Below are 23916 nucleotides of genomic sequence, written 5' to 3'. Positions count from 1 at the left end.
TATTTGTAACACTTAGTGATGGATTTGAGTTGCTGAAATCCTGCAGCATGTTTGCAAGAGAAGAGGTGATAATAGCTGATAGATTTGAATGTAGATTAGTCAGGGGTTCTGGGTTTGTACTATCTGTTTGGAGCGGGCCACATCAGCATATGTTCTCGCTTGATGTTGAAGATTCATTTTCTTAAGGGACTCAGTTAATGATGGGCGAGCATCTTATCATGTTCTCATTCTTGGAGGACTGAGGAGCCTGAGCTTGATTATTTGGATCGTTCCATCTGTTTTTGGAGTGATGTATACACCCTCTGTAATTAGCAGGATGAGAACCCCCCCCCCACACACAATTAGCGCACTTAGCCTGGGTGGATTTTGCCTTTTCTCAGGGGTTTGTGGGGTGATTCTCGGAACATTTTAAGCATCTGAACTGAGCTTTGCATAGCTTCTGGGCATGGCAAAATTTTTGGCATCTGTGGCACTGCCCAGAAGATGCTTTCTTTCTCAATGGTTATGGGGTGATTTTGAGTCCACAGATTGATTTTAGGTTATAAATGTCTTTGTCAATATTATGAATTTTTACTAAGACTAAAGGCATAGGTGTCTTATTTGATCTAAACATTCTAGTGGCCTTTATGGGAGGTAGATCCTGTAAGTTGAGGTCAGTAACTATTTCATCCGTGTCAATATCCTCGGAGACTCCTCGTAGGACCACTTTCAGATTTTTTTCGGAGGCAAGTGAAAATGTGTCATATTGTGTTCCTCATGCGTACAGATCCTTTGTAAGATTTCTATAATCAGCCACCGTGGCGGGCTGAAGTTTTATGCCCTCATCTACATTTTTAGCAGATCTATAACTTATTTGTATGTTAGCTATGATGGTTCTTAGTGTTGTCCATCTCTGCTTTTCCCTTAGGATAATCGGTGGCACCTTTTCATTGAGGGAGGCAGAGGAATCTGAAATGGGAACATCCTCGTCCATACCAACATCATTTATTGGTTCAGAAGCGAGAGTTTTTCTCTTCTTACGAGCGTGGATCTCTCCTTGATCAGGAGGATTAGAGGTAGAGATAACTAAATCGAGTTTTTCCTCCTTTTGAGGAGAGTCTTCATTTTCCTCAACGTCGACTTCAGGTGAAGAATATAGGTTTAGGTAGCCGGGCCAATCCCGTTCAAATTTCTTGAGAAGTTTTTTAATAAAAGTGAGTGCTAGCCCTTTATCGAGTGACTCAGTAATGATGTCGGGGTCGACCATAGTAGTAGGCCCTGTCAGCTTGAACTTCTTTTGGAGTTTATTAACAAGCACAAGAGCAGGCTCTTTATCGAGCAAATCAGTGATTACATCTAGATCAGGCACGCTCATAGCGATTTATTTGCGTATGACCGCTATTAGAAATCCCCCCAGATCTAAAGACCTGCGAGCAGAAATTTTGTAGAATATCAAATCAAAGTCTTACCTTGATATTTTACAAAATGAAGAACGTTTACCTCTATATATCATACAGAAATCCAAAAATTACGATGCTGCATAACTGCGTAATTCGCAACAAACCAATCTATGCGCCACTACTTTATTTATATTTATCTTATTCCAATCAAAGACTGATCAAGTAAACAAAATATTATAATTAAACTAGGGTATGAGAAAAAATAATTCTACTGAGACTTTATTTCGTTTGCTTCAACACACTTACTGGCACAAGTTTTATTGACGATAATGAAAAATGTAAATGAGATTTTTGTTGAAGAAGAAAAAATTAACCCATGGATACAATTGAATCGTTTGGTGATTCACTTTGTTTCCATGATAGCAGAATGACTCGAATCTTCACAATACAGAATTTATAGTCAGAACTATAGTTGAATTAGAGATAAACTAACATTCAGAAGACAGAAAGAAGTGCATTTGTTGCGAACAAAGAAAAATTGGTATCGAGTGACGTGACAAATGATGTTGGAAAAGTCAGAGAAAAACAGAGTTTGCAAGGACATTTCGTGATTCTCATTTAATAAGCTAATTAAAAATACAAAATAAGTCGCATTAATTCTGATGATTAAATCTTTCTTCAACTACTTCAATGGGATGACTTCGTTGTTGGCGCTGCGTGAAGGCCGATTAGCAACGCAAATTTTTACGGACGGTCAACTCGCTCGCATCTGTACAGGAAGATCTCGTCCACGTTAAGTTCTTATTTTACAAAATTCTTAATTTACGTAGTAAATGGTTTTTCCTTAACTCGCATTACATTAAATGCCTTTCATCACTGTTATCTCTTTGCGTTAAACTAAATTGATTCTTTCATTCCATCTTAAAGTAATTAAAAAAAAAGAAAATGTGTATTATTAAAATTCTTGCATTTGGGTTGAACAAAGTTTTTTGGTTTTTATTCATTTTTAAATGAATAATAATAAATATGCTATTGCTGTTCCTTTCGCCTAAAAAGCATTTCAACTCCTCTTCTGGTATGTCATCAGCATATTACTGGGCTAAGCTATTATCCTAGAGGGAGCCACTTGTTAATCTTATTTATATACACTTCTTCAATAGAATTGATGACTTCGTTGTATTTACGTTTGCATTTCATGAGTTCAAATTAAAAAAACTACTCTTTGGAACTGAAGTATAAAATACTCAATTTTATAAATATATAAAATTTATAAATTTTATAAATATATAAAATTGAGTATTTTATATATTTATATAGAGAGAAGCCGTAGCGGTATGGATTCTCTCTAATAACATGTATATATGTTAACGCTAATGTTCGAAAGTCGTCAATGTTAACGTTCCACCGTTATTGGCAACATCAACTGAATCACGTCGTTAAAGTACTAAAAAAATATTATTTCTCACTTTAACTAGTTAATATTCACATTAACGAGTAGAGCACAGTATAGGTCCGAAAAACCGCTAAAATTGACAAATCAGTGACAAAACGTGTGTTCTGAAGCAATTGCATAGCCGATTACAGTCACAGTGTATGCAAAGGAAAATTAATTAGCGAGGATGAAATTCCTCAAGATGAAGTATCCTCGCGACAAGATGCAACAGTCTTTGACATTGGACGAAGAAATCGAAAGTGTGACTGCAAATCTAAATGCTTCACGAGAATCTGTGTGCGCGTAAAAATAATTTATTCAAAAAATTAATTTCATATTTATTTTCGTTTATTTACCTTTATGTTTAAGCAATGCTGTGGTCTCTTTGGAATTAATAAAAGGTGTTTTTCAATATTTTAAAATATTTTTAAATAAATTGAAATTGTAAAAGAACTTAACACAGAATTCTCCATTTTGTCAATATATATTCCATAAATAAATATACAACATTCTCTCTGAAAAGTATTTCAAGAACATGTAAATCCTTCTAACTTTTATACGCCGGACATTGCGTACGTTAATTCTTCTTTGAGCCATTTTAGTCGCATTGCCTTTGATTACTGCATACGCAGATATATTTGCTTCCTACAAGGCACTGGACATTCTTTTGGGAGAAGAAAATTACTTAACTCCCTCTGCCATTATTAAAACATTGTCTTCATAATGATGCCGTAACTGTTCTGAAAGGTCATCCGCCTTTCCACTTATCAACTGCAGCACTTCTACTTAGTTTCAGGTTTAAGTGACTCGTCAGTCAATCTCGGGAGGATATTTTGCGATGAAATATTTAAGAAAAATGACCCGAGTTGAAATGTGAACTGTAGATGCTTTGATCTTTTTCCCGCAGGGTTACCGTTTTTAATTCAGTACAGAATGTGCCGTAATTACTTCAGCAAACGTGCAAAACAGTTTTCGAAATAACGAATAGCTGAGCGAAGGAAGGGGAAATTCTTAATTAGTGGAAAATGGCACGAGAACCCACTTTTACACTAATGGCAGAATTATGTCATCTGGGAGCAAAGGTCAATGGAAGACTTCTAACATGCAACAGACGTTATAATTTCTTTGTCACCGCATCTTTAAATCATTCAACATCTTGAAAGTAATTTTACCTAGTGAATAAACCCGCACATACAGTAAAACTTGAATCTTTATTTCTACACATCTTTTAAAACTGGAATTTGTTTTAAAATACCCATCGGAGATGTCAACATACATTTAGAAAAACGATTTAATACTCGCATCTAATTTAGAATTTTTTAAGTTCTCTTGTTAAGTACTTTTGTCTCATCAATACACCCCGGAACAGTTCGGATTTCGAATCCAGGTTCAACCGTTGATTCTGCTGCATGTCCAGCCCCGTTGTGGGTTCCCCTTTCCTGAACGAGTCCTACAAAAGACTCAGTGAGGTTTCGTAAAAGATCTTCAGGAGCTCCCTTAAGGGTAATCTGCAGGGTTTTTCTATCTGTTGGAGGAGGATTAGTCTTCCTACTTTTTGATGAACTTTGCTTCTTTACCTTGACCATGGTTGTTTTAGGAGACGATCAAATGATATCTGTGAACAGTGGAGAATTGTTAATTTCAGCAATACATCCTGCAGAAGGTAATGCAATCTGGCAAATCAAAGTAACATCGTTACCAGTTCTTGCGTAATAATGCGTTATGACGAATAAATTTCATTTTCCCTCGTTATTATGATGAGTAGTTTTTAATTGAATAAAAAAACAAAGAGAACGAAACCCATTTAATGTATAAGAGCAGCCAGAAATTAATTGATGGTAAAGAATTATTTAATTTTTAGGAAAAAGAATATGAGAATGTACTAAAATTGTCAAAATTTTCTTCTGAGAATAATGTGTCGCACAGTGTCAAGTATTATTTCGCTCAGCCACATTTTATTAAACCACTTTTAAGCTTAATATTCACATAGATAATAAATGTCAAAAAAGAAATAAATTTAAAGAAAATAATAAACCGCAACATTCCAAACTTTCATGTGTGTGGTTACAGTTGATTCTCTTGCCGAAAAGTGCCCTTTATGTTTTTACGAATTTCTGCCAGTTTTTATTTTAAATAAAATTGCTAAGATGGAATCTACTTGAATAGAGTAGAAATAGAAAGCTACGCTATTTATGAAAGGTGCAAATTTTCATGTTGCTTATGCAAAATATTCAAAATTTGCAAATCCCGTCCGCCTTTTCGCTATATTTTGACTTTTTACACTGTCGGTACATCTTTGTCGGTCGAGCACATGATATATATGAAATACTCTTCTCCCCCCCCCCAAACTTACTAAGCAGAAAAGAGAGCTAGACACTATTCAAGACTGATGTTCTTGGATCGCAGTAATGCAAGTTATTAATAGACTCCTCGGAGGGGTCCAGTCATATTAGGCAGGTTCTTCGCTGTTTCTTTTTATGATTCCCATCCGCAAAAAATACTGCAAAACCTTTTAGTGTAATTAGTACCGTAAGTGGGCTGCGGTTATTTAATTTTGAAGCCCTGTTCTGGAAACCAAACATGGAACGGTTTCAAGTCACTTCCCTCTTCCATAATTAGGGTGGTGGCTCACAATTAGCGATGGAATTTATCTGTTACCGATGTATTACCGTACATAATTCCAGTAAAGAATGAATGGCTCCACACCGACGTAAATAAAACGCACTTTTGTTTACGTTTCTCCCCCCGCCACGTCATTCCTTGTGAGAACAGACCGACTAACTTGACTTCGGTCGACAAATTCCTATAAACAAGTGTTTCCGACATTTTTCGAGACTGGTCCAAACTCCAAATAAATTATTTATTTTTTGTGGATTCCCTGTGCAAATTTTCATAAAATATCATCGGAAAGAAATTATGATAAAGAACCGTAAGCTGCGAAATATTTTAATCAACCAAACACATGATAAGAAATGCTACAAATACAGTAACTCAACTGTTCTACAAATAAGTCAGTTTAGCACAAATCAGCATTTTTGCCATTCACTGGAGGTTTTTACAGAAACTGCATCGAATATTGCCATAGAAACATAACCTATGGTATAAGAAACCCATTAAGCAACACTTCTATAAAATATCCTCGCATCCTCCTACTGGAATTCAAACAGAGGTCTCGCCAACTTTAGGGTGGCATCGCTTTTACGATGCCACCCTAAAGTTGGCGAGACCTCTGTTTGAATTTACGGGTCTCCATGGCGAGACCATGGAGACTCGTAAATCGGAATCCGTCAAGAGGTGTGAGAAACGCTTTCTAGGATTTGTCTACCGAAACTCAATTAAGTTATTTATATAAGGATGTGGGCGTTTTCATTTCAAGCAGCAGAGCTCAAAAAATTGATTACAATGTCTCTGCAAGACAACTCGCCGTCTTCATCGGCTGGGGAGACACCACTATCCTGTTATCTGTAAGCCTTAAGTATCTGCAGAGCACGAGCTCCCCTTTTCTTCATGCAGTAAGAGTGGTACCCTTCGAGAGCAAGTCAAACTTAAACAAGTAAAAGCTCAAACCCCTCCGTTTCGGAGTACAGCGGTAAAAGGTTGCTGAAAACCCCACCAGGCAGTACATTGACCCGAAGCTATCATTGAGTTAAAAGGCTTTTAACTTCCTTAAGTTAAAAACTAGTCAGTTGGGGCATAATCCCTCTGCCATCTCATGTCTGAAGGGGAAAGACAAAGAGCGCGAGGAGGAAGGCGCCAACCATTTCAGTGTCCACGTGAAGGAGACTGGGCGTGTACTGTATGGCTGCGTTGTTCAGGAATATCTTCTCTCAGTGCGACCCAGTGAGATCCTCACTCCGATTATAATAAATAAAACAGTCTCCGTAGCTCAGTTGGTTTCCTACATGCCCTTTTCATTGGAAAGACCTGGGTTCGAATTTCATCTAGAACTCAAAGAACCTTTATCTGGTCTCTTTTGACCGAAGGTGAGTTAGCCAGTCTCATACGGAGTTCTTATGGTTTTTCACCCCGCAAAACAGCATCCTGTCTATTAGAGCGTATGCAATTAATTGAGATAACACGATGGCCTTTGCCTCAAATGTTTCGTCCATAATACGGAAGTAACCGAACAAAAATGCCAACATTCCTTTGAAGAAAACTCCTTCGACATCCACTTTACCAGTGGCATAAACTAACATAAATGTGCTGCACCATCAGTTATAGACGAGCAGATCTCCTACTTTTAGCAGAACCCCAAATTGCTGAAACAAAAACAGTCCATATGGAAGGGTCCAATTATACACCGCGTTTTTATCCACCACGAAGGAGTCTAATGAGCCTCTGTGAGATTAGACATTGCTCGCGAGAAAATGGCAAACTTAGAATCCCTTGCTTTTGATCTCGTCTGGCGTAAGGTTTCCTCGCACTGTTTATTACTTACATTTGTCTTCTGTGTACCCCCCTCTCCAAATTTCGAAAACCATACTAACCTCCTTACGCCTTATTTGAAGATGGGTTGTAGTTTCTTGAAGCCAGACTGTTTCACAGCTCGAAATGGCTTCTTCCAATTCCACTGACCAAACTGGAGGAGATGCGGAAGTATTTGCTATAAACAATGATCTAACGAGAACTGCACATATGACAACCACGACACCTGAAAATCTCTTCACTCTTCCCCCAACACCCTTGATCTTTTCATAAGCAGTTCATCGTCCAGATGTACTGTAAACGCCATCTTTCTCTCCGCGCGATAACTTAAATCCCAGTCTTGCGCAAGTTTCCACCAAACCCACAGACTGCCTTCCCTACAACTGTTCCCACTCTTGATCCCCTCTGGCATTACGAAGGTACCAAGTGGGACGACTTCCAGAAATATTTCTAGTCTTTACGATCGGACTACTGCATCCACTTTTATGATTTAAACACCTGCTTTGCGCGACTTGCAGAGATTATCCTCCTTAAGCAGCAGGCCTTGATTTCTTATTCCATTCAGAATTACCCGACTTTCCGTGGTGTGGTTGAACAAAAGGTGTACAAAGGGGTTGAAAAAAAATCAGCTTACAACTGATGGCCTGAAGAATTCAGGAAGAAATTAACGCCATCGGAAAAAAAAAAAGCATGTAGTAATTTACACTATAAAATTATTATAACCAAAGTTAAAGTATACATTTTTTTAAATTAAACAACAAAATATAAGCAACATTATTGGGAAGTTTACTGCAAAGAGTTGGACCGTGATCGGCGGAAGTGAAGCTAACATGAACGAATAATCCGGAATCGAAGAGTCAGCCATCCCCATACAGAACTGGTAGGGTCCCCCCCCCCCCGATATCCCAGATACCGGAATAACACGCGCGTAATAAACAGCATATTACGTTAGACTCGTAGCCTTAGCTGTGTCGACCGTAATTCTAAATAACCGAAATCAATGGAAGGAAATGTGTGAATACATAAAAGCTATGTAAACAAAAAAAAAAAAAAAAAAAAAAAGAGACCAGTTGAGAAAGTATAGTACCGGATTATGAAGGTGAAGAATAAATAAAAACTCAGAAATGCCAAAGAAATTGAAATAAACATTTGTTTAAATCTGAATCGAATAGTCATCTGGAAATTGCGAAATCCGGGCACAAAGAAATGACTGATGCCCAATACACAGTTGCAATTGCAATCATTTTAACGATTGCATCTGGAGTGGGAACCCGACCGCGCGGTTAGCCTAGTGGCTTTGCGCTTCGCAACCATATGACTGGGGAAGGAGTGTCCCAAGTTCGATTCCCGTTGTAGACGTGAGGAATTTGAGGATCTTCCTCAGGCATAGCCAAGTTAGCCGGTCTTGGGCGCGGTCAGCAGGGTTTTTTCCGCCAGTTTATCTGGCGCTTTTCATCCCGCAAACAGGCCCCGTGAACATACACCTCTACAGTCAAAAATATATCCCCCCCAGCGTCAGACCAGGCGACGGGTCGGTTGGGAGTAGTACTAACAAGAAGTCGCATCTACAGTAACACGCGGACCCTGCATAGGAAGCGGGAATAACGCGAAGAAGAAGAAGAAGATCTGGAGTGGGAACCCCTACAGCCAGTCTGTTTGCTCGAGCAATATAAAAATCTAAATTGTTGCTTTAGATATGTTTGGCATCAGTGTGCGCGCGCATTGGTAAGAGGAAATAGTGGAAACATAACGCGCACGCTGTCACAAATCGACTTCCTGCATTTTATAGAAACTCTCAATCGTTGTATTCAACGCAGACGACAAAAAATAATAAAATAAAATTCTGATAGGTTGAGACAAGTAAAGCAATCACCAGCAAGAATTGATAAATAATTTGACTTAAAATCTTCCCAAAATCAATTGGGACTTACCTCGATTGGCTTGGGTAACATTGTCTTGTTATTTTTAAGGAAACACTAAGATAGTTGTACAGCTATTACATTACATTAGCTTATTAATCATGAAATTATTATTTTTTTTTAATGCGATAAACCAAAGAGATGGACGTCGGGCTACGACCGTAGCTTCATTTCATCTGCCGTTCACATCTTAGTAGAAAACGTTCCATAGGATAGGAAGTTGTTTAGTTCAATGCACTTAACAGAAATTGTCGATCGCTTTTCGTCTGCTACTCAGTTTCGTACCTGCCAGATTGCTCCAAGGATTCTTAGATAAATATTTTTTTCTTCATTTAGGATAAAAAATATAGAAAAATCTGTCAGCTTTGATTTCTAAAGGAAACCAGAGAATGGGGAAAGCGATTTCAACTTTGCAAAGTGTGAGGCTTGAAAATATTTTCAATCTTTTTCAGTAGCAGTTTCATACTTTGTTTCTTTTGTAACATTTCGAGGGGGAGGGGGGGATTTACGCGTCTTTAATGTTATTGCGTTCTCTCGTGGCCTTACAGTCTAACAAAAATTTTATTTTTTTTAATTTCATTGAATAACAGGCTGAGAACCGACATCTATTTTCCGACTATTACTATTATTACGGGCAACTCCAGGGAGTCATTAGACTCATCGAGGGAGGCCCAAATCATATTCATCACAACTATTTGACATTCATACAGTATCTATCATACCTCGCCTTAAACTCATTCACTGTCACAGCATCCACTACAGACTCCGGGAGCGCATTCCACTCATTCACTACTCTAAAAGTAAAGAACCCAGCTCTAACACCTTTACTAACCACACTTTTGCGCAGTTTCCATGGATGTCCCCTAGTCCTCCCACAACCAGCCCTGTTCTCAAAAATATCTTCTGAATTAATTTTATAGAAACCCTTCAGTAATTTGAATGTCTCAATCATATCTCCCCTCCTCCGCCTATCAACCAATTTTTGCAACCCACAAATCCTCAACCTGTTCTCATACGGTTCATTCCACAGACCTGCTATCATCTTGGTCACTCGCCTCTGGATCCTCTCCACCTCCTCCCCATAATGTTACGATAAAAGTTCGCCATGTAGCTCCACCTTTGAACTTTCAAGTTAAGCATTTTTCAAAGTAACTTTATCTTTATTTGAAATACATTCTCCTAAACTTGAAGTCCTTAACTTTTAGTTTTAGCTGATTGTTCTTCAAAACAGCCGTATTGTTGGTCTCAGGAATGCACGCGTTATCTTCCCTGGCAGCAGCTGCTTTTGGGTATTGGTCAGCACTGGAATGGCGTGCGTGTGGGACAAAGAAATACACTGAGCATGTCGATACATCTCTTACTTTCTACGGACAGCCATTGCTAATGGTAGTTTAACTCAAGTTAATCTGCGAATCAGTGACGATCGTTGACGGATGGAAAGCAAGGTTTACCAGACTGGTGCAATTGTACCCTCCCTTTTCTCGAGATAATGAAATTTCGCATTTAAGATTAGTATTGAAATCTCTTCAGTCGTTTCAAGTGGGCCATTAATAGCAAATTACACAAAGCAAAGTTACTTTGCTTTGTACAGTGCGTAGACGAAAAACCGCTAGAGGGGCTTCTCGCTTACGTATCGCATTGCTGTATAGTGATAAGGAAGGCATCCACTATACAGCAATACGATTCTTGTATAAGAATCGATTGATGAAAATTGCAAATAATTCAGTGCATTACAACTGAATAAGCATATTTTCGCTACAATGGACAGAGAAGTTCCCAATACCCCCCCCCCCTTCCTTTTGAATCAGCTGCATTTCCTACGGTACTTAGCTCGTATTAGGAAAATTATAATCAATTTTCAAAACTGTAAAAAGATATTTACAAATTATCAGACAAAGTAGAATTCGAACCCGCAAGGCGGAACTTCATTCTGCTGAGATACCAAAGCTGGAAGGAGTAAACGATTGCAATGGCATAGCTAGCTATGCTGTAATTATATTTGTAAGAATATTACTTCTATTTTTAGACGTCAGAGCTGTATTCTAACGTTAAAATATTTAGAATACATCTTCCACGTCTAAGAATTTCGAATCTCAAGATTATGTATAAAATGTGTGTCGGTAGTGTGAGTACTGTTGAACTATGACGTCACTGCAGTTGAGATATGAGACGAGGGTGTTTGTTTTGTCTCTAAATTGCAATTGTACCCTGACTGGCTTGTACGTTTTATGGGGAGAATCAACCAAGGTTTTTAGAAGGGAAGGAAGCCCCTCTATCACCGAATATGAGACCGACTGATTCACAAATCCTTGAATATTCCACCCGTACTACGACGGGATTCACTCGAAATTTAAGAATCTTCGGAGTTTGCGAAAGAACAAGAAGTCGAAGTGATTTCATTTTGGTTACAATTCGAAATCATTTTTAACCACATTGACATTTATCTTTCTTTGTATTGTTTCTTAGTCTTAATATTGTTTATCATCTTGAATAAACCACGATAGGAAGCTAATTCCAGTGAAAAAACCAATTTTCGATTTGAATTGTCTTCCATCTCTTAAGATCGAAAGATGAATGATTGGCTGATTTCGAAATTTACAATTCAGTACCCCCCCCCCTCTCTTAAAAAAAAAAAAAAAAAAAAAAAAAAAGCTGCATATTTTCCCGACATAGGTTTGTGCCCCACTTTACATGTTCTATCGTGTCCATTTTCAGAAGTGGCAAATATACACGCTAGAACAATTTTGCTTTTATTTTAACCCATTAAACTAAAAAATTTACTTCAAAAAAAAAAAAAAAACGAAAGAACTCCGGAAAAGTATTCGTTATGATGTATATTTTTTCCACTATACTATAATAAATGCTATAATAAATAAATCTCCATAAACCAATAGAAAAAGCAATGGTGTAAACTAACTGGATTCGAAAATTAAAACTCAGTTGATGTAATATATTACAGTGTTCGCTACAAGCTAATCAGAAATCACCCGTGTGCTAATTCTCCCACCCCCTCCCCATGATCTAACTTTTGTGATCCTGTGTAACTTTTTGCAGTAATCCTGACATGTTCACTGGTTGCACTCGACTAATTGCGAACCCTAACAACCACAGTACGTACGCATTTGTCTAAAAGAAGAAGGCGAAATATCAGTATCCCGGAAGAAAGACGCGTGTTTGGCCATTACGTATTCCATCAGACAAATGAACATATTGCAATAATTTCGTATCTAAAGCAGAGCCATCTTTCGTACTGTTTATTCTTATTTTTTTCTGTACCTATCAGTTGAACACTGATAGGTAAAGAGATGTATAGGTAGGTCTACCTAAGTTACATTTTTGTGTCACATACACTGCTTGGAAAGAAGTCAACGAATACCCCCCCTCCCCCATGCGCAGGATGCATCGTACCATGTATAAATTGGAGGTACACGATGCTCCCAAGTGAGTGCAAATGTATCCGAGTGAAATGACTGCGAGAAACGAACTGAAGTAGTTTGAAAGAGGCGTTGTGATAGGATGCCGTATTGCAGGCTCATCTGTTCAGCAAATTGTTGACAAATTGGAGCCATACCAGGTCAATAATAATACCATACCGAGAAGGAAGTGCACGGACTCGAGTGCTTTCCGCAGTGGACGATTTACTACACTCACCGAACGTGACAGTAAGTTGTATGATGTAGTTGGGGTTACTAAAGTGCGTAACTCCAACTATGAAATTTGGAGGTGATGGTATGGTCCTGGCTTGTCGTTGGACCTCTGTGGTGGCACGAGCATTGAACTCCATCGAATGTTCAGCTATTGAGGTATATGAAAATTCTGGACAATGCAATGCTTCCTACTTTGTGGAGTTAACACGGAAGTGTACATTTTCTTTTTCAGCAAGACGATGCACGGTGTCATAAGGCTGCTGCCGTAACTGCGTGGTTTATGGACATGAACGTCACCACACTTGACTGGCCTCCACAGAGCCTTCATCCTAATGAACATCTGTGGGATGGACTGGAGCGTTGGGTGAGATCAAGGGACGTCTTCCCCATAACAGTTCATGATCGCAATACACGTATATAGGAACAATTGTCCAAAATTCACACTGATCCCTATCGTTCGCTTGTGGAAAGTACGAATGGAAAGCATGCTCCTACGGGGCATACTTTCCACAAGCGAACGATTGCGATCAGTGTGAATTTTTGCTGTAGTCATCGCAGCGAAAGGAGGTTCTACATCTTATTAAGGTGGGCGCCGTGGCAGTTTCTTTCCCATGTTCTGGGTCGTTGACTTCTTTCCAAGCAGTGTATAATCATATCTCCCATACCATTAACATGTTAAATTCAATGTCCTTCCACGGTCAAATAACTCGCTGTGGGAGGTCATAGATATGTACCCAATGTGATCGTAATTCAAGTCGAAATTCAACAAAATGCATTTTGTTTCATCACTCATTCGATAGATGGCACCGCGTCTTTAAATTTCCACCACACCGATTATTTCCCCCACTTTAATGGGATAAGTTATCGCGTTGTCGTACACTGTCCAACAACACGTTCTTGTTTTGTCTGTTGCATTCCAATATAAATTCCAAAATAAATTCGCAGTTGAAAGATTGCATCGATCCCTTCTTTTTGTAGGGCTTTTCCGGGGTCATTTTTCTTTAATGTGTTTAAAATAATCAATTTAAAAAATGTAAAACCTAAAATCCAACAGTTCGAAAGGAGGGGAATTTGTAGTGTCTGTAGCTCCTGGTTCTGTGGTTGATTTGTCTGTGGATGGGGAGACCGACTAACTCGACACTAAATGATAGAACCTAATTCGAAAATCACTCCGACGACATTCGAACAGAGGTCCAAATTTTAGTTTTCTCAAAAAATAAATAATAATAATATTAATCGGAACTTTAAATAATGGAAATGCAATGAAAAGCTAATTGAAGAAAGTGAATTTAATACAGGAATGGAAAAAATAATAGCTGAAGTAGAAAAAATTTAAAAATGCAATAAGTGCACGGGAGACATTTAAATTAAATTTCAAAAAGGCAGTATTTTCCATGAACTCTTCTCATCCTATAAAGAAAAGTCCATCGTTCTTTTATTAGCGATTTATGAGTTTCTATTTGCACATGCGAAGAATTATTATTTAGCGATGTGTCTTTCATTTGCACGTGCATATTAGAGTGTTTTTTTTTTTCTGTTTAAACTTGAAGCAGTGGTACCCTAAGAGAATTCTGTGAGAAGCATATTTCTTCTTATTTTTATTTTACCAACAATTTTTTGCAGCTCTCTTTAATTCCAAAAAACAGATGTTTTTGAATTAAACTACTTCTTTGCCTCAAAATATCCGACAACGTTTACCTATAGATTTAACAGCTGAGATAATATTAGTCACCTACAATTGTATCGAATGGGAATCTCCACAAACGTCTATGTATGGCACTGAACAGTTTGATTTCTATTGTCTCCGCAAGGTGCGCTTCGGTCGTTCGTTTCTGTTTGCTAATGAAACATCACTTATCAACAAATTTCGAATTTCTTGATCCGGTTGACCAGTTTTAATCCTCCCTTACCGAGCGTGTTTCTCTTTCATCACTCACTTGTTTGCCATTGTTACTTGGTGCACGATGCCGCGAATTACGGCCAAGGCTCTCTTTATTGAACTCTGAACTTGAATGCTTGTTGATTAGTTGGATGCCTCACAGAATCGTGTCGGCCAATGAGGATTGAAGATTTTTTTTCGGCAAATATTACAGGAGAGTCACACGTGAAATTAGATATTCGCATCTTTCACTTTTCTTCTCCCCCCCCCCCCTACTATACTAGGAAAAGAAAAAAAAATGATGGAACATCGTTGTGGATACAAGAGCAAGCATCGGCGGATCGTAATTAAGAGCGAAGCACGCTCGGAAAGAAATCTTTCAACTCATAAATGATCAATCTAATTTCCAGTCAAATTAATTTAAGTGACTTGCTGAAGACCCTTCCGTGTGATGTCTCTCAGGTATCCGATAAAAAAAAAACAGAAGTCTTAAAAGCCTACTCTAAAATTAAAGGAAAGAAATTTCGGGAGCAATATTTCATGCTGCTCTTATAATGACAATTAAGAAAGCTCTTTTGAAGTACTAGCCTGCAATTCTTTGTTCGTTTTTATATGAATCCTCTGGAAAGCCTTTTAGTCTCATAGCTCATTACTTTCAGCACATTGGATGGGCCAAGGATCACATAATTTTGACACCTTGCCGTAAAGCAGGGTGTCAAAATTATGTGATTATGACGCCCCAAACTTTCACTACCCGCGCATCTCTTCTAACATTTCTGGTAAACACAAGCGGTAATTACCCCCCAGCAAGGCAATCCGGGAGAAGTTATAATAATATTTCTCTGAAAAAACGCGTGTAATTTTAAATATTTTCTAACATTTGCGTATAATGAATTACAAACACGTGAGACAACCTTTTGCTGATATGTCGGCATTAAAGAACTGAAGTAACGTGAACCGAATTTCGGGCCACTTAAATACTTAAGTCTTATTTGAGGGGAAAATATCGATGACTTTTAATTGAGCTAAATATATTAATAGCGCCCTCTGCATACTTTGTAGAATGCTACGATATTTATTATTTAACAGAATGTCATTGTTTTTGATCGGTAATCATAATTAAGTCCTCACTGTTTATTTCTTCAATTCAACTGCTTGTTCCGCCTTTTATTTATTTGTTCATTGATGCTTCTTACTTCTGATGGCTTCTATAATCAGTTCTGCTCTGCCAAAGATGTTTTAGTAACGTTTCATAATTATCAATATTAATGCATAAATATTAATATAAAATATGCAACTCGTTACTAAAGTTTTTAAAGTGTTTAGAAAATAATTTGATTTTCTGACTTAAGAAAAGCTATGGAGGGATGACAGTACCTCTTTAAAGGAAATCAAATAGACTGAGATGAAACGCTGTCGTCTGTCTCTCTGCATTACGTGGACCTTGTATTTATTTATGCAGAGGACGCACACGTGCATCAGTAGAGGTAGAAAACATCTAAAACATTTTCTCCACCTTGACACCGTATGCTGAGAGTCAGTGAAATTTCGATTCTCGCCTGAGACTTGCTCACCCACCCTCGTTCGGATAAGGTCTAGATGCGGATCTTCTTATATATCATTGCTTATGTAGTTGCATTATTGTAATTATTCCGGTCTCAGCATAAGTCTTAATTTTTATGAAAAAAAATGTCCCTCTCGATTGAACCCTAATACCACCGTGAGCGGGATGAGGTTTGATAAACGAATATTACTTAAAAACGAAAAGAAAGCGTGAAAATAATTTCTCGTCAATCGACAGTGTTCTTTGCCTGTTTTGCAAACAGAGTGAACAGCGAATTTCGCAAATGATGTTCTAGTCCCAGCTGAACAGTGAATGGAAACACTGTCTCTGCCTCACTATCACGTGTTCAAGTTGTGTTTGAAGAGGTTTAAAAGATGGCGCGGCTTCTGGTCAATAGATCAGAATCACCCTGTTAAGTCGTAGCATCGAGGATTTTAAGATGGTATGCAGCGTATATGAGCGATTTTGTAGTTATAATATTCATGGGAGACAGTTATCGATATCATCTCTCTCCTCACCCCCAATTTTGTATCGTCCCTCTAGTTGACTACTTTCAAATCGATGAGAGCATCACCACTCCATTCTTCTTGGAAACAGGCTTACGACTTATTCAGTTTCATAAGAGACCTTTTTTGTAACCCACGTATCACTTTTGTGGTTCATAATGGGAGGGATTGACATGGAAAGGAAATCCACGCTTAATAAAGAAAAATAGAAGATCTGATATCCTAGAAATGATCACAAGGAACTGGGTGACTTTGTTATAATGAGCTGATCGATCGCCTTTTCTACGGAAAAAAAACCGAGCATCCTTATCGTTAACGATCTTGGACGAAAGTAATTGCGTACAACACGTGACAGCTTTCGAGAAGGTCCCACCCTTAGTAGAGCAACATTTAATTAGAAATGGTTTGTTTTTCATTTGGGGAATAAGAGAAAGCTGCTTGTTTGTTCTGTTGTCTTTATTTTGTTGTCACAATTTAAAAAAAAAATAGCTGAAAGCAAAATGAAATTGTTCTATTTTCTCTCGCACGGCATCTTAATTTCTGTGATGGGATGTTTCCCTTCCTTTGATCTCCTTTCTTAATGTGCACTTTTAATTTGACGTAGCATCAAAAAGCAAAATGAAAATGAAGCATTCTCAATGAATTTATTTATTTTTCAATTTCAATATTTATCGCGTGCCTTAGAGCACCATCTATAATTATTTTATGTTAGAAAGTATACTTTAAATATTTCTCTGATATTTAATGTTTCAAACATTTGGTCATTTGCGACAGAAACACTATCGTATTAAAACAAAATACAGAAGATGTAACGATGGCAACCACTTCCACATAAAGAGAGGGAGAGCACAATATTAGGTGCTTTATATTATCAAATAATCAAAATCCCATTATTATTTTTCTTGGTGTTGTCTCATTGCAAGCAAACAAATGCTACAATTTAGCGTCACGTGAGCATAAACATTCTTGAAATGTTACTGTGTAAACATTAAAAGGGGCTTGGGTTACACATTGAAAGGATAATAACAGGTTGCAGCCATTGCACGAACCAACAAGAAGTAACGTAACGTGAAATATATTACACGGCAAGATTTTTTTTCTAAGTTGGTAAATCTGTCATAAGCATCCATGTGAAATTGCAAGTCATTCTATCAAGTAGTTTGTTTTATACAGCTGTCTGAAGCAAAAGTGTTGTCTGTATTCCTTGAAATGGATAGAATTGAGTATCGTGCGGTTATAAAATTCTTTGTAAAAGAAGGTTTAACGCCAAAAGAAATTTATTCGAAGTTCATAAAAGTTTATGGGCACTCTTCTCCTTCCTTTTTGACAATTAACAAATGTGCTGCCGAGTTTAAACGTGGCCTTACCAACATTGAAGTTGATCCACGTGGAGCGTTTTAACAAGAATAAAACTGATTTTATGCGTCGATTTATTACTATGAATGAGACTTGGATTCACCATTACACACCAGACTTCAAACAGCAGTCAAAACAGTGGACAGAAGCCGGTTGTTCAGCCCCTAAGAGGTCAAAATCGGTTCCATCAGCAGGAAAGGTCACGGCGTCGGTGTTGTGGGATGCTCAAGGCATTTTGTTTATTAATTATCTTGAAAAGTGTAAAACAATAGACGGGGAATATTATTCCGATCTTTTAACCAGACTAGACGAAAAAAATTCGGGAGAAAAGATCTGGCTTGCAGAAGAAAAAAATCATCTTTCATCAGGACAATGCACCCACCCACTAAGGCGTTTTGGCTATAAGATAATTTTGGCTCTGCACCATAAATTGTTGGAACATGCACTCTATTCCCCAGATTTGGGTCCCTTTGACTTCTATCTCTTCCCAAAGCTAAAACCTTTCCTCGCTGGTCATCGGTTTTCTTAAACACCGCGTAAAAGTACTTCTAAGAAATGTCTATCAAAATGATAGACATTTGTTAGGAGTACTTTTGAAATTCAACAGCTCCTTTATGTTTAGAAATGACAAATTGTAGAACAGTTTCTTCTCTGTAATTGTGTTTTTCTTCCGCATCACTAATCTGAATTCATTGCTTTTCTCCCCAAATCTTTCTTCAATTTTCCATTTTTCTTCCGAACTCGCCTGTCTGAAGAGCCAGCTTAATTTTTTTTTTCATTCCAATGAAGTGCCAGTTTTTCGCTATCTTACAGATATCTTTAGCGATTTTAACACTAAAATCCGAAATGAGAAAATTCTATCTGATAGGCAGCATGAAATGAGCTAAAATCCTCAAAAGAACCTTTGAAGAAGATTACAGGATTCATCTCAGCAGAGAAAGTGTTTGAAGAATGGATCGCTTTCCGTCCAGCATACCTGAAATAGCGGTTAATCCTTCTCGCAGCCGTGAATCGTTACGCTGACCTGTAGGGTTGCTTGCAGTAAGCGTTCTGTCTTAATTTTCAAACATCTTCGCCCCTTCGGTAAGCCACCACATAACCCGCACTTCGTCATTGTCGACATTCTCGTGTTTCGCTGACGTTTTCTGAGACCGATTAAACACCCACCGCGTAATTATCTTGCCGCCTCATCGTTCAGCGGAATGCACTTTTCCCCTTTTGAAGTGTCGTTTGCAGCTACACATGCACGATTCTGTTCGTTACTCGAAACGCCCCGCTTCCAATCTGTCAGCTAGACACAGTGTCATGTGTCAAGCCGTCACTTAGGAAACGGGCCAGGCTGTAGTTTGGAAAATGCTTCATCATCGCCGCGGAAACAGCGTGGTGGATAAATCAACCAGGAATATTTTTCGCGTCGTACATTATAAGCCGATACAAAATGAATAACGGAGAAGTCACGTACAACGATTATTTAATAGTATAATTTTCGCCTGTGTGTCACACGCATCTTCAGTACGTTTTAAGCTCAAATTAAAGATTAGCTGATTTATAAAGTACTGTCGGCCATAAAGGGGACAATACTTTATAAATCAGCAGTAGTAGGGGAGCCACTAGTGACCAGATCAAGATCAAGATAAGATAAGGAATCGTGACGTGATTGGTTGATGACGTCATGGTGGGCGTGGCTTGATGGGTGTGTAATGTTTGGAATTTTTCTGTGGGCAAGTGTGTCACTGGCTTCTGTTGTTGTGTTTTGGTTCGCGTATGGGATTATGGGTGATGATAGATAAGGATTCGTGTTGTGATTGGTGGTGCACTAGTGACCAGATGAAGATCAAGATAAGATAAGGAATGGTGAGGTGGGTGTGTGTTGTTTTCAGATGTAGAAAAGTGACGTCATTTGTTATTTGTAAATAAATGTCGTCATTTGTTATTTGTAAATAAGTGACGTTGTTGTTTTGAATGGAAAAGGGAGATATATTAGAGATAAGGATTCGTGTTGTGATTGGTGGTGCACTAGTGACCAGATCAAGATCAAGATAAGATAAGGAATCGTGACGTGAATGTTTGTTGTTATGAGATGTAGATAAGTGACGTCATTTGTTAGTTGTAAATAAGTGACGTTATTGTTTTGAATGGAAAGGGAAATATTAGTGTATAAGTAATCGTGTTGTCATTGGTGGACACTTCTGACCAGATCAAGATCAAGATAAGATAAGGAATCGTGACGCGAATGTTTGTTGTTATTGAGTTTGGAATTTCGCTGGGCCCCCCTTCTGTCAGAAATATCACGTGGTATGATGGGTGATATTTAGAGATAAGAATCGTGACGTTATTGGGAATTCTTAGCGTATGTCGTGATGGGGGGTGTGATTAGATTTTTCTGAATAATTAATTATATACTGGTGTCACTCAAACATACGTTTTTTTTTTTTATTTTATTTTATTTTCCAATACATTTGGGGTATTTGTTTCCTGTTAAAGGGTGGGTATTCTTAGAGTAAGTCGTGATGGCGGCAGTCTTTCGAGCTTTTCTGAATAATTAATTATATACTGATGTCACTCAAACACACATACTTTTTTTTTTTTTTTTTTTTCCATACCTCATCTGTATTTTCTTCTATATACATATTCTAATCAAGTTCATATTTTATTCATAATTCATCTGGATATTTTGATTTGTCTAAAAGTAAGATCTTAAAGTTCAATAAATAAATAAATAAACAAATCGTGTGTGTATTCACGGTTATTTCAAAAGTGTTCTTACTTAAACATACATACATAACACATCAAAGACACTGTTTGTTCTTTTAAGTTTACATATTTATTTCACAGATATTATTTACATTGCAATATGCAAGAAATAGGAATTGAATTTACATATATCACCAATGCAAATGGTGCTTTTCTTGGCGTAAAATTTCTTTCACATACACTTTAGACATGAAAACTCGCTAATGTGTCCATGTTGGTACTCTAATATACTCTGTGATTATTCTTATGAAAACAAAAAACAAAAAAAAAAAAACGTTCAGTTTTAGAATTACGTTTACTAAAAACATACGACCACTGATTATTGTATTACAATTATCAATTGTTATGTTTAAGTTAAAATTCACTTACATTTCTTTCCAGAATGAGAACATATTGGTACTAACTAGGTTTTCTGAATATTCCAAATTGTTGATTTTTAACATATATTCACAGCACAGAACACAAACACAACTCTGAAATCCATTTGACGTTTTCATTATAGGTTTTACTTTTAAAATTCAGTTAACTACATATTATAACCAGAATAACTGAGTAAAATAAATAAATAAATTGTGTGTGAATTATTTTCCCACACTGTTAATTTTCATTAAACTTATCTGTAGATAACTGAGTGTGGGGGGGGGGGGTGGGGGGGGGGGGGGGTGGGGGGGGGGGGGGGTGGGGGGGGGGGGGGGTGGGGGGGGGGGGGGGTGGGGGGGGGGGGGGGTGGGGGGGGGGGGGGGTGGGGGGGGGGGGGGGTGGGGGGGGGGGGGGGTGGGGGGGGGGGGGGGTGGGGGGGGGGGGGGGTGGGGGGGGGGGGGGGTGGGGGGGGGGGGGGGTGGGGGGGGGGGGGGGTGGGGGGGGGGGGGGGTGGGGGGGGGGGGGGGTGGGGGGGGGGGGGGGTGGGGGGGGGGGGGGGTGGGGGGGGGGGGGGGTGGGGGGGGGGGGGGGTGGGGGGGGGGGGGGGTGGGGGGGGGGGGGGGTGGGGGGGGGGGGGGGTGGGGGGGGGGGGGGGTGGGGGGGGGGGGGGGTGGGGGGGGGGGGGGGTGGGGGGGGGGGGGGGTGGGGGGGGGGGGGGGTGGGGGGGGGGGGGGGTGGGGGGGGGGGGGGGTGGGGGGGGGGGGGGGTGGGGGGAAACACTTGCATGCAAACGGACCCGGATATTGCCAAATTTTGATTTTAAAAAAGCCTATTTAGAAGTGTTCAGACAACTTCTTTGCATTAAACTATTCCAGCACTTTTTACCGAGATGTAACAGCCGAGATAATATCGGTCCTAGATAATATTTTTACCTAGCGTAGGCTACAAAATATTTAAATTAGCAATTTCCATTGTCTCCGCTAGGTTCGCTTTGATCGTTCGTTTCTGTTTGAGTGGCAAACGGCACTCACCAACAGATTCGAACTTCTTGATCGTGTCGACCAGTTTTAATCCTCCCTTACTGAACTCGTTTCTGTTCCATCACTCGCCTGTCTTCCGTCGTTACTTGGTGCCTGATGCTGGAATTACGGCCAAGGCGATCTTTACTGCACCCTGAACTTGAGTGCGTGTGGACTAGTTGTATGCGACACAGAAGACGTGTCGGCCAATGAGGGTTGAAGTTATTTTGTTTCCGGCAAATATTACCGCGAAGTCACACGTGAAATTAGATGTTCGCATCTTTAACTTTTTGCTATTGTACTATAAAAAGAGAAAAAAAAAACTGAGGGAACCGCTGATGGTTGTGATTAAAGGGAGTCGAACGTCTTGTTCTGGTTTTGTGTGGGCGGCGTGGAAGTTGAACACAGCGGAATTCGATTTAAAAGAAAAAAAAAAAAAACGGAACGAACTCCCTTAAAAGCGTAATTTAATATAAAAGAAAAAATTTTGTGAGCGATATTTGGAGCTGTTCTTATATTGGCCATCGAGAATACCCTTTAGGAAGCGCCCCTCTTCCCGATGCCCTGCAGTTCTTTCTTTGTTTTCGCGTGAATCGTACCCACGGAAGTCTGTTAGACTTTGGTACTATTAGTACCATGGATGGATGGATTAAGTATAAGATAATTCAGAATCTTTGCTGTAAAGCAGCGTTTCCCCAAACTTTCAGCACCCACGTATCCCTTTTTTAAAATTTCAGCGACCTCCGGCATAACTCTGACTGGTGTAATTAAAAAGATTTTTTGAACATTTTTATAATAAGTGACAAAAATGTGACACAATTTTTTTATTCATTAAATACATTTTTACTTATACGAATCCGACACAGCAGAAACAGAAATTATGAAATTTAAATTTTCCATAATAAAGAAAGGAAAACTTTAATGAAACGAATGAACGGAATTGTTTCTGTTGGGAAGTTTTGTGAAACCCGGTTTTGCGTTTATTATTTTTAGCCGCAGATGACGCTCGTGTCAAGAAGACGGTTTCGCTTTTTGAGGTGCAGAAAACCCAGTAGATGCATGGACGGGTGGTGAAACAATCGATGTGGATCGTTCATTTACGATGCGATTGATGCCGAAATTCAGCGGAGCGTTCCGAACGCGTGGTTCGAACTATTTGAATTTAAACTTTTAATGCGAACAGTTCGAACCATGTAGATGGAACTCAATCAACAAGTGAGAGACCTAACGGAGGTCAATCGATGCATCTAAAGAACATTTTTAAAAATTCCGTTAAATTTCTTCAATAATTGTTAAACTAATTATAGAATAGAACTGAAACAATACAGCGACGAAAAATGTAAAGGTAATGAAAATTAATTGAGGGCTCCCATAAAAAAAAAAAACGGGATGGGATCATACGGAGCGATGAAATTCACCTCAAGATGATAAAAAACATTCATGCTCACTACATAATTTGAATCCTTAGCGTGTTGTTTGTGAGCGAATACGCTGACCAGTTAAGTTGATTGAGGTTTATTCAGGGGTTAAGAGTTCTTCAGGGAAGTAAGTCCCTAGAACGAAAGAAGGCTAGTTATTGTAGACGTGCAAGAAGAGATGTAATTTGCTTATGACGCGCACACACAAAAAAAAAAGTTCCAAGAAAAAGAAAGAAGAAAGCAACCTGTTCTTCTGTA

General features: G+C 38.8%; 1 protein-coding gene across 1 annotated transcript in view; it reads left to right on the top strand.

The window, feature by feature from the left end:
- Window positions 1–4395: 4395 nt before the first annotated feature.
- The window catches only part of LOC150105350 (uncharacterized), a 158942-nt gene continuing 139421 nt past the window's right edge, over window positions 4396–23916 (top strand). Inside the window, exon 1 of the mRNA XM_090393936.1 lies at window positions 4396–4474. Within this exon, the coding sequence (XP_090250062.1) occupies window positions 4396–4474 (79 nt within the window). The remainder of the gene's footprint in view (window positions 4475–23916) is intronic.

The sequence above is a fragment of the Typopeltis vanoorti genome, chromosome 6 (genome assembly GCF_054136105.1).
Source record: "Typopeltis vanoorti isolate ZY-2024b chromosome 6, IOZ_Tvanoo_1.0, whole genome shotgun sequence".
Classification (NCBI taxonomy): Eukaryota; Metazoa; Arthropoda; class Arachnida; order Uropygi; family Thelyphonidae; genus Typopeltis; species Typopeltis vanoorti.
Note: the sequence above shows the minus strand (reverse complement) of the source record. Positions and strands in the feature narration are given on the sequence as shown.